Here is a 13,949-nt window from a genome sequence, read left to right on the forward strand (position 1 = left end):
TTCGTGAACATCAGGCCCCCGGGGCTACGCTGCGATGCACCCGGATTGGGCTACAGTGCCTGGTCGCCCCGAGGGGCTTCCTGGCCACCGGCGTATTCCGTCTTGCTGAGGCGACGGACGGGAGGGTACAGGGGGCATCACCAGGATCCTCCTGTGTAAGGCTGTCTTAGGCAGAGCTCCCATCACCACTGAGATGTGTGAGCCGGCCGCTTCCAGCTGGCCGATACGGTCGGGTTTCCATGAACTTAAAATCCAGATAATATGGTAAGATGTCCACGTAAAGCAAGGCTTTGCGCATTTCTCTAAATCCACGTGAGTGGTAAATGTGCACGTGAAGCTTTGCGCATTTTTCTAAAATCCACATAGCTGGTAGATGGGCACGTGTTGCTTTGCCCATTTTCTAAAAATTCCACGTAGGTGGTAAATGGGCACGGGATTCTTTGCCCATTTCTCTAAAATCCTGTGAAGGTAAGGGTTACGCGTGCTGTCTTCGTTCCCTTTGTTTCAGAGTGGGGTAACACCCCGGTACCCTGGGTCCCACTCAAATGGTGTGTCTTGGTCGACACACCCTGGAGACATCACTCCCCTCACCTCTGAGGAGGGTGCTGGAGCTACTGTTCCCGACCGGCCATTACGTCCGGGTGACATAGAACCCTAAGGAAATCCGGAGATTAGGGTAAGAGTGCTCATATTGCGCACCTTCTAAAATCCACATGAGTGGTAAGTGTGCACGTTATCCTTTGCCACTTTTCTAAAATCCACGGAAGTGGTCAGTGGGCATGTTAGGCTTTGCCACCAGTCTAGAATTCCACCCAGGTGGTAGGTGTGCACGCTATGCTTTGTACTTCTCTAAAATCCCACGAAAGTGGTAGGTGCGCACGTTCTTCTTTGCCCACCCCTTTAAAAATCCTGTATGGTGAGGGTTACGCGTTTCGGACTTCGTTCCCTGTTTCGGAGATGGTTAGACCCCATAAGTAACCCGAGACGTTTCTTTCAGTTTGGGGGCCTGTGAGGACTGAACAGGACATGTTCACTTTATTTGGCTCTCGTTCTGGGAAACACTCCACCTCAAAACCTCCAATCCTGCTTAACTCAACAAAAGCTTATGAATGGCAAAAGTTGTTTAAGGACAATAAGGCACAGTCTGCAACATCAAAAGAAATGAGGGACTCTGGTTCATAAGAGCTAAAATGCACGGCCTGTCCAGAACCACTGATGCAATGTCCTGATAGCGTACGGCTTCACAAAAGCTCAACTATGTGCAACGATAACAGGGCCATAAATGCTACAAGTAGCTCTGTCCAATTGCTACACAAAAAAATGTCCCTCCACAGTTGGCTGATAACTATGCAATCACATTCCTGCTTTCAAACGATTGTTCCTAGTCAGATCTGGACACAATGTTTCAGAAGATGCCACAATGTAACAATTAGAAGCTTTTTAGGAGATCTGCCAGCCTTAATGAGGTCTCATTTGGAGTCTTGATTGTAATCAGCTTTAATTGGTTACATAAAAAAGGTAGATTTGAGATTTGGGCAAATGAAGAACTGAACTGAGCAACAGAAACGGGCTTTGTTAATAACTGATGTTGCTTACATAAGAAATAGCTTAGCTACTTAAGATTTGTTCAGCCCAAGTGCATGAGTACAATACTTGTAATAGAACTTTCCAGCACAATTGGTGTGCAGTTTTCTTCTTTGGTCTGAGGTAATCACCCTGAGGTTCAGCTAATTGCATTTAATATAAATTTAAACTATAATACATTTTCATTTAATTGCAATTAATATGCAATTAAGTGTCCAGAAATATAGCATTCATTTCACACAGTAAGTATATTCTTTTAAAGTATATTATTTCTGTAGTATACTGTTATTTAAAAGTATGGTAAAGTGTACTTCTTTTTCAAATGACAGAGTCGCACGTCTGTTTCAGGACACAAAGAGTTCTTAGGTTTTCTCAGGGGATCATGGGACAAAGTATGGTGGTCTGTCAGCCAGCTTAGAAAACGACAAAGACAAACCCCACAGTGGAGAGCCATCTCTGCTGCAAGGCTAATTTAAAATGAAGTCCTAATTTCCTGTATCAAAGCCAAACCAAAAATATTGAGAGGGGCCCAGACAGACGTTCCCTTTTCCACAAGCCACCGCAACTATCATAATATATTTATGCAGGGCCATTCCAAAATTAAACATACACAAGGAATATAGATTGAGCTTGTCATATAGCATCCAGTGAGGGAGAGAGAGTCCCGAGGGGGATGTTAGGACACACATGGGCAGTCTAAATATTGACCATCACGTGTGAACAAAATCACCAAGAGAGATGCCATTGATCTGGGATGGGGGAGATAAAGTAACCTGTAACCTCTTCTTATGTTGCAGTTCTCTGGCTTTTACCACCAGTGCTATTACTGTCAACTACTGTAAAACTAATAAAAATCTTTTTTGGCAACTGAACTAAAGCTGGAATATATATATACGTATATATATATATATATATATATATATATATATATATATATATACCTACAGTAAATATTAATTAAAAAAAATTTAAATGTAGCCAAAGATGAGAAATATTGAAGTACTAAAATTACTGGAATGAAAACTGAAAAAAAAACTAAAATATAAATATTAATAAAATCAAATGTGTCAGGACACAGAATCAACAACAGCACTGATGAAAATACTTTTCTTTTTTTTCTATTTTTATTGCATGCAAACTTTAATGAGATTTTACACCACTGATGGAAAGCAAGTTTTTCTTCAAATAACAATAAAATGTAAGTCTATTCCTCACACAAAGCTGTTGTATAACTACAGAATACTTAGAAAAATCATAAAATGTTTTGATACTTTTATGATGTTTTTTTTTTCCCTCATCAACTCCCAACTCCCAATTCACTTTACTTTTATGGAAACAAGCAACGTGAACATTCTACTAAATATCCTTTGTCTTTTTTTTGAGTTTGGAGAATATGAGTAAATAATGACAATTAAAATTTTTTGGTGAACTACAGTATTCCATTTTCATTTTGATGTTTCCAATAAAATATCGGAGGACATTGGAGGAAAAAAAAAACACTGAAAAGGGATGAATTTCTTACATTATAGATGTGAAAAGAGCAATGAACCATAAATAACTGTCACATCTATATTCTGAATATGAAGAGAGATATCATGTCTGGATATATGGGCTGTTGCTAGCCACCCTAAACCAAACAACAAAGACACACACACGAACTCCACATAATTGAGAGTTTGGGGCAGTTTGAGCCCTGCACTTAGATTGCAGTTTTATAGCATGGATAACTCCTATTACCCAGAGAGACACACACATTGTTTCCACTAGCTCAGAGTATCCTTGACAATACTGAAACCATGCATGTATTTCCGATCAGTCCAGACCGCAGTAAAATGCAGACCTCTCACAAAGATTGAAGAGGTGATGAGTGAAGATTTTCTAACCTAGACATGCACTGTGTGCTAAAATAGTTCATTAAACAGTGGATTTACAGTCAATACGAGTGAGTTGTTTACCTTGTATCTGGGGTATGTAGGGCGCTAATAATTTCCCTCTTTTCTTTTCATAGCCTTTCTGTGTGATGTCACCTACAGAGAGAGAGAGAGAGAGAGAAACAAAGGGATTGTGATGAATCATGCATTCTGTGTTTGAAAAGCAGGCATCACATTGCTCAGCATCAGCCCATCAGCCTGGCACAGCAGGGCACAGAGAAAGTTCACCAGCCCGCTGGTGTGCTGAGCTCTGCACGTCCCGTAAACATCCAACTACTGTTTAGTAACAGTAATGCCCTGAAAACTGCCTGCACACACATGAATTCCCAGTATAAAAAAACACAAATATAACAGAGGCTTCCAATGTTCACTCATACCTGAGCTTATAACTGTCCTTTTACTAAAAAATAACTTCATTTATCAAAAAACAACCCTGATGAAAAGTCAATACTACTACCTTAAGGAGCTTTTTATCCACTCTTACTCTTAAAAGTTACTTTTGTTGACGTAGCTAAATATAGTCAAGTTGATTCAACGATATGAAATCATATTTCATAATATGTGACAAAACACTTGTTATCTGATCATACATTTTTAGGTAACACAAGTTAACACATTTGTTTACTAGTACATCTTACTAGTTGCATATTAATGTGCATTTTACTAGTATATTTTGCTTGTTTATTAAAGCACATATGAATGCCTTATTCATGCAAGACCATATTTTAGATCCTTTAATCCTACCCCATACCTAAACTTAACAACTACCTTACTAACTATTAATAAGCAGCAAATTAGGAGTTCATTGTGGCAAAACTAGTTATTAGTTAGATAATAGTGAGAATTTGTTAAGCATCACAACTGCTTTCAACATAATAATAAGAAATGTTTCTTAAGCAGCAAATCAGCATATTAGAATGATTTCTGAAGGATCATGTGATACAGAAGACTGGAGTAATGATGCTAAAAATTCAGCTTTTCCATCACAGGAATAAATTGCATTTTAAAAAATCTATATGTTTTAAATTATTTTAAATTGTAACATTGTAACCATATTACTGTTGTTATTAAATTTTTTATCAAATAAATGTAGTCTTGGTGAGCATAAGAAACATTAGAAGAAGCATAAGAGCATAAGAGAAAACAAACAAGCAAACCTATACTTTTGAACAACAGACGAGAATTTGGAAGCATGCACTAGTCTAAAACAAATCTTCAAACCTAAACACATTACTTTTAGTGTACTGCAAGTCAGTTCTAGCAGATGTTTAATAAATCAGCTAAGAATTATTGCATTTTTACTCCAAACTTCATAGATAGTTATTAAAATATAATTTTACTGACACACTTGGATCGATTTTCCTCCTGATTATTCCACCAGCAGATATTGCTGATGGCAGTCTGGGCTCTGATACACACAGGCCTAATTACAGGCTGTCTGGGTCACATGCATTTTTATAAACTAATGGAGATCTTTCCGATCAGTAATGCCACCACAATGACACGGGCAGACCTCAGCCTGCCACACGTCAGTTACTCTTCAGTCACATGAAGAAGAAATAAACACTAAAAATCAAGCATATGAGAGATGAAAACATACGAATGCCAAATATAAAGCTGAAAACAGTAAAATGGTCCCATTTGTGACTGTCACGGTCAGCTGAGTGGTAGATGGATGGATAAATGGATGGAGTCTTTGCAATGGGGTCTGGAGTATATGAGATGTCTGACAGTTATTATAGCAAGTGCACAGCTGGGATTATTGACATGAAACCCACGATCAGACATTATAATGATAAAACAGGCCAAATAAGCATGAAATCAATGAACAACCCAAAGTGAACCAACCTATCAGGTCACGTTGAGTGGTTTGTAGGAGCATGACAGTGCTGTGACTGCATCAAAATTATGGATGGCCAAAAAGATCTGAGGATTGAAAATGAACTTGAATGCTGCTAAATGTGTCACATCGGTCCTGTTTGGGAATGTTGAAACCTTGTGTCGGGATGTTTATTCCCTTGTTATCCTGCAGCACCCTGCTTCACTCCAAGATCCCAGCCTGTAAAGGAGCTTTTTCTCCTCCAACAAAAGCCATATTGATTCAGCGTGGAGGCCACGGCCCTGCTGACTGACACCACTAAAGAAAAGTGAGGCTCCCAAACACTCTCTCTGACACATTCCCCTCCCCGCGCCTTTCCCAGCCGTACAGAGAGGATGATAAAAAGCGCTGGGAAAACATACCACTCAAACAGCTGGCTTGCCAATCAACACGCCTAACCTGAGGTTCACAACAGCCACTAAACCCCATAATTTTCCCTCAAAGATATGCCAAAGTTGATGACGAAAGCTAGAAACAAAGCTTGTCTTCGAGAAAGATAGATGAGTTCACAGACAAGCGGAATGACTGAGGTTTTCAGCGGGCGGCAGCAGAGGTGTGATCAGCAGACACTGTCGCAAGTGTGTACAGATGCCCCTGAGTCACCGTCAAGAGCTGAGAGGTCTACTGTCTCCAGAGGACAATAGAATAATTTGAGGAGGCACCAACTGATCAATCACAGGTGTGTCTAAAAGTCACATTTGCAAACCCATAACATGCCTTAGAGTAAAACAGGATATTCAGTGAAAAAGGAAATGTAAGATTATATATATATTATATATTTGTGTCCATTAAAGGCACAATATGTAAGATTTTTTTATTAAAATATCCAAAAACCACTAGAACAGTGTTATATATTATGCTGACTTGTGTACTTACATTATCCCAAATGTTTCGAAGAAAGTTTAAATCCAGAGAAATAAGCAATTTTAACTAGTGACACGGAGCGTGTCCATAGTATCATTGTGTCGCCTGCCAATGACGTCATAACCCCTCGATTTCCGGTTTTGTGTTGTGGAAAATATGGAAACACCAAAGACGCTTTAATATGTTGTGCGTTTTAATAGACTGGTGACGACCGCACAGAGTAGCATTATAACAGAACTTTCAAACGTATCTAGTATGATAAAACAGAGCTGCTTTACCCCACATACACACGACCGTCGCCTTTGTCTATTTGTTTATTTTGAAGTAGTAATAAAGTAAATAAGGTCAATTTGGAGTTCACATAGACATCACACCTCAAAGAATGCTTGCTAAAATGTGGTGGTTTTCAGAAAAATACATACACAGTTGGATTACAGTATATCAGCCAATAACAAGACCAGACAGAATGTTTTTTTTGTTTTTTTGCATTCTCTATGCTAATGTTGTGAGGTAACCTGCAGAATTATGTATAAAGTGTAGTCAAATTAGCCAAAAAAAACAAACAATTCTGCTGATGCAGACGTGCAGGTCTATAAGTAATAGGGCTCAAACTGTATTACTACACCCCTATGACATATGCAACCCAAGAATGCCTCGACTGCCTCTTTCTTTTCCTATACCATCATCATTCTCATCAACGTCATCATTACTGTGACTGCTGTCTATTGCCCATCACTCACTATTTTAAATGGACCTCTCAGTCTTGTCCCTCCATCTCCATAAAGTTTTCACTGCACACCAGACGTGTATTTATATACATTCCAGTCACAGACTGACCCAGATTTCTATCCTTAGGAATAATTTCTCATTCCGCTCGGAATGAGAAAATCTGGAGAGAAGAAACACCCCCTGACTCTCATTTATAGGTGCCAATCCATCTTGCCCTGGTGACACATGGGCTTTTGAGCAGCTCCAACTCAAAACTCCTTCAGATGACTGTAACTGACTGATAGCTATTGAACAGCACTTCTTTCCTACCAGAATGATTCATGTCATAGGACAATAACATCCTATTTCCAGTGGTTATAGGTCATTCCAAACATTTATGTCCACTGCTGACTACCGTCCAACACATGTGGAAGCATCAGTCTATTCAAGATATATTTTTGATACTTTCTTCAATCCAAGCTTAAAGGCTGGAATACACTACACAGATTACACAGATTTTTACTGTCTGGACGAGTTGAAGCCAGTTGCTGAAAATCATAGCCAGTCTGTAGAGTTTGGGAAGTCGGAGCTGACAGTTTTCACAGAAAATGGCGTAGTGTATGATGAGGACAGACTCCAGATTTTTTTGCTTCAGACTATGAATCCATCCAGTCAGAGGATCTCAAACATGTTTGATATTTTGAGCTGATTTTGGAACACATTTTGTTTTCATTTGTCATGCGTCTCATAGCATGTTTGACAAAAAAAAAAAAGTTTGGTGAGAAGATTTCTTTTAACAAGACTATCTCATTTTGAAACCAATTAATTATTATTTAATGTTTATGCTTCTGAGGAAATGCCAAAAGCTTTGTTTAATCCACAATAAGAATACGATGCTTTCAAAAATGTACACCCACACAAACCACTGCAGGTGCACATATTTCAGACAGGGATCTCACCAGACTTGTACGTTTTTGACACTTTAAACAGCCCCTACCACACCATCTGAAAGAGCCGGGACCCCCTGGGAACAGATGGGAGGGGCCGGGCGATTAGGCAACGTTTAGGCATGGACCATCACTATGGAAGCAGGGAGCTGCTCATGTCTGCATTCAGTCTATTCCAATCACATACAGTCTCAGAGATGCTATCAGCATGACAAATCTCCACCGTAAGGGAGAAAGAAAGAGCCAGGATCTGTTTGCCAGGCTTTTAATAATGATGCAGTAAACTGATAGAACAAAACCTCAATGATAAAAGAGTGTTCTTTTTCAAAACAAGTTAAGCTCTATCATTTTGACAGGTTTGTCAACAACAAAAAGTAATGTATTTATACTCTCATCATAAATGCATTATGGAGACAATCATATTGTATGCATGGGGTCAACAAATGTTTATAAAAAAAATAAGAGTAACAATAAATTAAAAATAATATTTTTAAGGGAAGGTACTACAGATAAATAGGTCACATAAAAATAAATACTTTGCCATAACAAATAATTAATAAAACTAATAAACAAGCTTCTTGTACTTAAAAAAACAAACAATATCTTTGTAATAAAAAAAATCTGAAATTACATGAGCAAAATCATTGTTTCCGATGTAACAATGTAGAACAAAAGCAATTCATGAAGAAGCCAACAATATTTGTAATACACAATAAATCGTGGCATTGTATATTACGAATATTGTTGTTCCTTCAATCTTAAAATATCTCTTCAAACTCTAGTACATTTGACATTTTTATATGTAAGGAAGAGGAGATGAGAGACAAATCTCCCTCTGACATGTAAATAAATATGCTTCTTGTCCTTTAAACACACACACACACACACACACACACACACACACACACACATTTGATATTTATCTGCAATATCTCTGAAAAAAATAAAAAATAAAATAACATGAGCAAAAATGTTGCTAACAATGCTAATTAAATTAGCAAATGGAAATAAGGAAATAAATAACCTTTAATCTTGAAAAATCTCTTCAAGCTCTAGTCCATTTGTAATGAATGTGTGAGGAAGAGGAGATGAAAGATAAATCTCACCCTCATCACCATCCCCCAAAACTATCTCGCTCTCTCCCTCTCTCTCTCTCTCTCTCACACACACACACACACACACACACACACACACACACACACAGTCTTTAACAGGATCCAATGTCCACATAGTGGCAGCTTAAATCACAAAACCACCGAATCTTCACCAGAATCACCAGCGTGACACGAGATGAACACAATAGGTCAGTGGACAAATCCATCAAAAATGATTTCCAGACAATAGTGAACCACACCTCTCTCCCAGCACTACACTCATCTGATGCCCACTGCACCGGCTTTTCCTGCTGCCATACATCAGGCCTGTGCCAGCCTGGCATAATCACTGCCAAACCCCATCTCTTCTGATCGGACACAGCGGGACAAACTGGTAGCAATTACTGCGGTTTACACAGTAATTGCAGTTATTTTAACTGTTGCCATCAAACTTTTCTGACAGAAAACATAATTGTTCCTGTGAATGACTCAAAGACCCCTGCTAGCATGGCAAAACCAGATGACTAATAATGAGCTTGATTAAAAAAAAAAAAAGCCCTGCATTCCTTAATCATGAAACAATTACTGATCTAATATCAAACACATTCAGCCCCATTTTTCAAGGACAGAATACTCACAAATGAGATATCGGTAATCTCAACTGTTTCCCCAAAACAGCAATGAGATTAAATGGAGAGCAAATAGAGATTATCCTACTTCTCAGTCTTTTTCCCAATGAAAAAGACCCCTGTAATCTCACATGTGTGTCCTCTAGAGTTTCAAAAGAGATCTCGATAGTGTCTCAAACTGTGCTCAGATTTACCAAGATACCAAATCTGCAATCCATCTCAATATAACCTCAAACATTTCTCAGATTATTCCATTACTAAATTATCTGAGCTCAATATTCTAACTGTATGTCTCATGTGTCTTTTTTTTTGCATTTCTATGCTAATGCTGTGAGGTATACTGAAGAATTCTGCATAAAGTGCAATTTTAGGAAAAAAAATCTGAGACAAAGTTGTTACCTCAATGAAACACAGCTGAGAACACAAGTCTCGTATCTCAATAACCTTTTCCTCTGAGGATGCAATTTACCCACAAGCGTAATAGAGAAAACTTGCCTACACTGAAAATATGGTAACCTTAAAGTGATAACATCGAAAATTAAATGGTTTTCGTCAAATCAAAAACATTTAACATCACCAAATCAATCTAAATACATACATTTATACCATCAAAACAAAAAATGGGTTAAATCAGGTAAATAAAACACACTGTAAAATAGTTTTCGAACGTTTATTGGAAGATCATTGGAGTAGCTTACATTAACTTTAAAAATTCACTTTTAATGAATTTACATTTATTAATTTAGTACATGCTTTTATACAGTGATCCGATGACTTACAAATGAGGAATACAACAAGCATTTGTGAAATTAACTAGCAATTTCTGACTAGCACTGTTTTAGAGTAGTTCTTTAAGGTAACATCTGCAGGTTACCACTTTCTACAATGTGTCAAAGTTTCCCGTCATCACCCACTTACCCCTCAATCAGCACATCTCGCCAGCGCAGGTGTGAAAAACTCTTCCGAGCCGATGCCAATCCAACACTCTTACAGAACGTCTAAAGCGCAGAAGTGTTTTCTCTGCTCTGGAAGTCTGTCTGCATCTCTGTGTGTCTGTCTGGCAGCAGGGCAGCCAAACCACAGAGTGGAGTCAGCAGCAGTGACGGCGCACGTGCCCACAACTCCTCCAGCCACGCAAGCCGCACACAGATGCAGTTCTGCAGAGGCTGTTCCCCCGCTCACATGCTGTAACCAGAGTCCCGTCAACTTCACAGGGCAGACGGAAACCAGAAACAGGCACAGAGCTATACGCTGAGGTCACGCAGGGTCAGATGATGCAGGGTGAGCGCTGAAGTCAGGCGCTTAAGGTTTGGAAACGCTCTTTGTTTCCTCTCAAAGAGAAGTGTGGAAACCTTTGCTGTCTCTATCTCTCTCTCACACACATTTCCTCCCGTCTGTCCTCCTCCCCCCAAACCTCAGCTCTCTCTCTCTCCTCTTGTTCCTCTATTACCCCTCCCCTCCATTTCTCTCCCACCCTCCTCTCATCTCAGGTCTGCACACAGAGCCCAGCCAGGCTGACTGATTAAAGCATTAAAAACGCTCCAACCCCCACCACCTATAACACAATTACACAAATAAAGGTTCTTCAGAGGATCTTTGCAGCACCTTAGCATCGGCAAAAAAGAATCTTCTTATTTTTGAAGTATAAGGTTCTAGAGTCATATGCATTAAATATCTTAAAGAATCTTCAGATCAACTTGATTGAAAAATGACCTATACCTCATGTCATTTCAACCCAACTTTCGTTGTGACATAACATTTGAGAATTTGAAGAGCTTTGAAGAATGTTCAAGCTGCTCTTTACAAGACAAATGAAGGTGAATGGGCCGATGCCAATCCAACACTCTTACAGAACGTCTAAAGCGCAGAAGTGTTTTCTCTGCTCTGGAAGTCTGTCTGCATCTCTGTGTGTCTGTCTGGCAGCAGGGCAGCCAAACCACAGAGTGGAGTCAGCAGCAGTGACGGCGCACGTGCCCACAACTCCTCCAACCACGCAAGCCGCACACAGATGCAGTTCTGCAGAGGCTGTTCCCCCGCTCACATGCTGTAACCAGAGTCCCGTCAACTTCACAGGCAGACGGGAACCAGAAACAGGCACAGAGCTACACGCGGAGGTCACGCAGGGTCAGATGATGCAGGGTGAGCGCTGAAGTCAGGCGCTTAAGGTTTGGAAACGCTCTTTGTTTCCTCTCAAAGAGAAGTGTGGAAACCTTTGCTGTCTCTATCTCTCTCTCACACACATTTCCTCCCGTCTGTCCTCCTCCCCCCAAACCTCAGCTCTCTCTCTCTCCTCTTGTTCCTCTATTACCCCTCCCCTCCATTTCTCTCCCACCCTCCTCTCATCTCAGGTCTGCACACAGAGCCCAGCCAGGCTGACTGATTAAAGCATTAAAAACGCTCCAACCCCCACCACCTATAACACAATTACACAAATAAAGGTTCTTCAGAGGATCTTTGCAGCACCTTAGCATCGGCAAAAAAGAATCTTCTTATTTTTGAAGTCCAGGTCTGCACACAGAGCCCAGCCAGGCTGACTGATTAAAGCATTAAAAACGCTCCAACCCCCACCACCTATAACACAATTACACAAATAAAGGTTCTTCAGAGGATCTTTACAGCACCTTAGCATCGGCAAAAAAGAATCTTCTTATTTTTGAAGTATAAGGTTCTAGAGTCATATGCATTAAATATCTTAAAGAATCTTCAGATCAACTTGATTGAAAAATGACCTATACCTCATGTCATTTCAACCCAACTTTCGTTGTGACATAACATTTGAGAATTTGAAGAGTTTTGAAGAATGTTCAAGCTGCTCTTTACAAGACAAATGAAGGTGAATGGGTTTGAATGCTATCATTGATAAATGATAAAAAGCACCATAATAAAATGTTTTATGAGCATTTTTTTTATGTTTTGATATTTTATTATTAATAAGTTTGGCAACACTACAGTAAGTTTTCATTTGTTAACTTAATGCATTAGATATTACTGTATGAACTTAATATGAACAACAACTTTTTTTACAGAAATTATCAATCTAGGTAAATGTTAATTTATATATATTATTGGTCATTGTTAATTCATGTTTGTTCACAATACATGAACTAATGTTAATTTATTCAAAGTGAACGGTTTAAAATGTATTAGGATATGTACAAATATTAATAAATTACAGCAAAATTAATAAACACTGTAATAGTATTATTCATTGTTAATTTATGATGCCTAATGCATTAAGGGATGTTAAGAAATTGAGCCTTATTGTAAAGTGTTACCATAATTTTTTCTTTTTTTGACTCAAATGTTTGTTTATTTTTTTATTCATTTTTTTACTTTTGATATCTTTTTTTTGTCATCTTGTCTTTCTTATGTAAAGTTGCCTTTAAAGGCGCTATATAAAAATATCAATTATTATTACTCACAGAAAATCTTGCTGATTTGCAGCTTGACATATTCAAATTGTCGAGACATGCATCAAACAATGACATTTGGCATCACTGATGTGCCATATTTGAACATATGTGAATGCAAATGAGATTAATAGCAGCAAATAATGGCTTGCAATGAGTGTTACATGACTTCTTTCTTATCATTTCTGGAGCTTGACAACGTCTGTCCCCATTCAGTTTTATTGTGTGGACAAGAACATAAAACCATGAAAGAACATCATAGGGTTTGGGTTTGAAATGACATGAGGTCAATTATAAGATTTTTTTTTTTAGATCAATTTTTCATTTAAAGCAGCAGTAAATAGCTTTTTGAAAAAGAACTAGAGAATTTTTTTTTTTTTAATCTCATAAAACGTATTTGATGAGATTAAAAAGCGTCTACAATGCTTCCTATCAGGCTCTAAAACACTTTCTGTTCTTACTGAATCCATTATTTACACATAAACAAACACACACTCAGCTACATAACAAACCTTCACATAACACGCAGATAACACAAGACACACCTGTCATGTCAAAAAGTCATGCAGGACACAGGAGCTGCATTCATTGACTTTGCAGCCAGTGTCAGCACCCTTGTTACTGAGGAATCCCAGAGCTGAGGAGACTATTGACCCTCCGGTGACACTGTGACATTGTGTGATCTTGTTAGGGAGAGAAAGAGAGCAGTGTTCTCCTATCTGTTTTAGTGCGACCACCACCCAACGGAGGAGGATACCAGACATACTGGAAACACAGAACACAAGCTAAATGTGACATTTCACATGATATTTTCAAAGAACGTATATCACAAGAAGCTCAAAATGCTGTTCATTCAGGTCTATTACTCAGACTAAATGTAGATGATGAAAACATGGTGAAAAA

At 38.7% G+C, this 13,949-nt stretch overlaps 1 protein-coding gene across 1 annotated transcript in view; it reads right to left on the reverse strand.

The window, feature by feature from the left end:
* The window catches only part of LOC107549743 (disco-interacting protein 2 homolog A-like), a 76,218-nt gene extending 66,848 nt beyond the window's left edge, over nt 1–9,370 (reverse strand). Inside the window, exons 1-3 of the mRNA XM_016230920.1 lie at nt 9,335–9,370; nt 8,938–8,965; nt 3,540–3,611 (exon numbers count right to left, since the gene is read on the reverse strand). Of these exons, the coding sequence (XP_016086406.1) occupies nt 3,540–3,611; nt 8,938–8,965; nt 9,335–9,370 (136 nt within the window). The remainder of the gene's footprint in view (nt 1–3,539; nt 3,612–8,937; nt 8,966–9,334) is intronic.
* Between the last annotated feature and the right edge of the window lie 4,579 nt (nt 9,371–13,949).

This window comes from Sinocyclocheilus grahami, unplaced genomic scaffold (assembly GCF_001515645.1).
Source record: "Sinocyclocheilus grahami isolate Dianchi unplaced genomic scaffold, SAMN03320097.WGS_v1.1 scaffold380.1, whole genome shotgun sequence".
Classification (NCBI taxonomy): domain Eukaryota; kingdom Metazoa; phylum Chordata; class Actinopteri; order Cypriniformes; family Cyprinidae; genus Sinocyclocheilus; species Sinocyclocheilus grahami.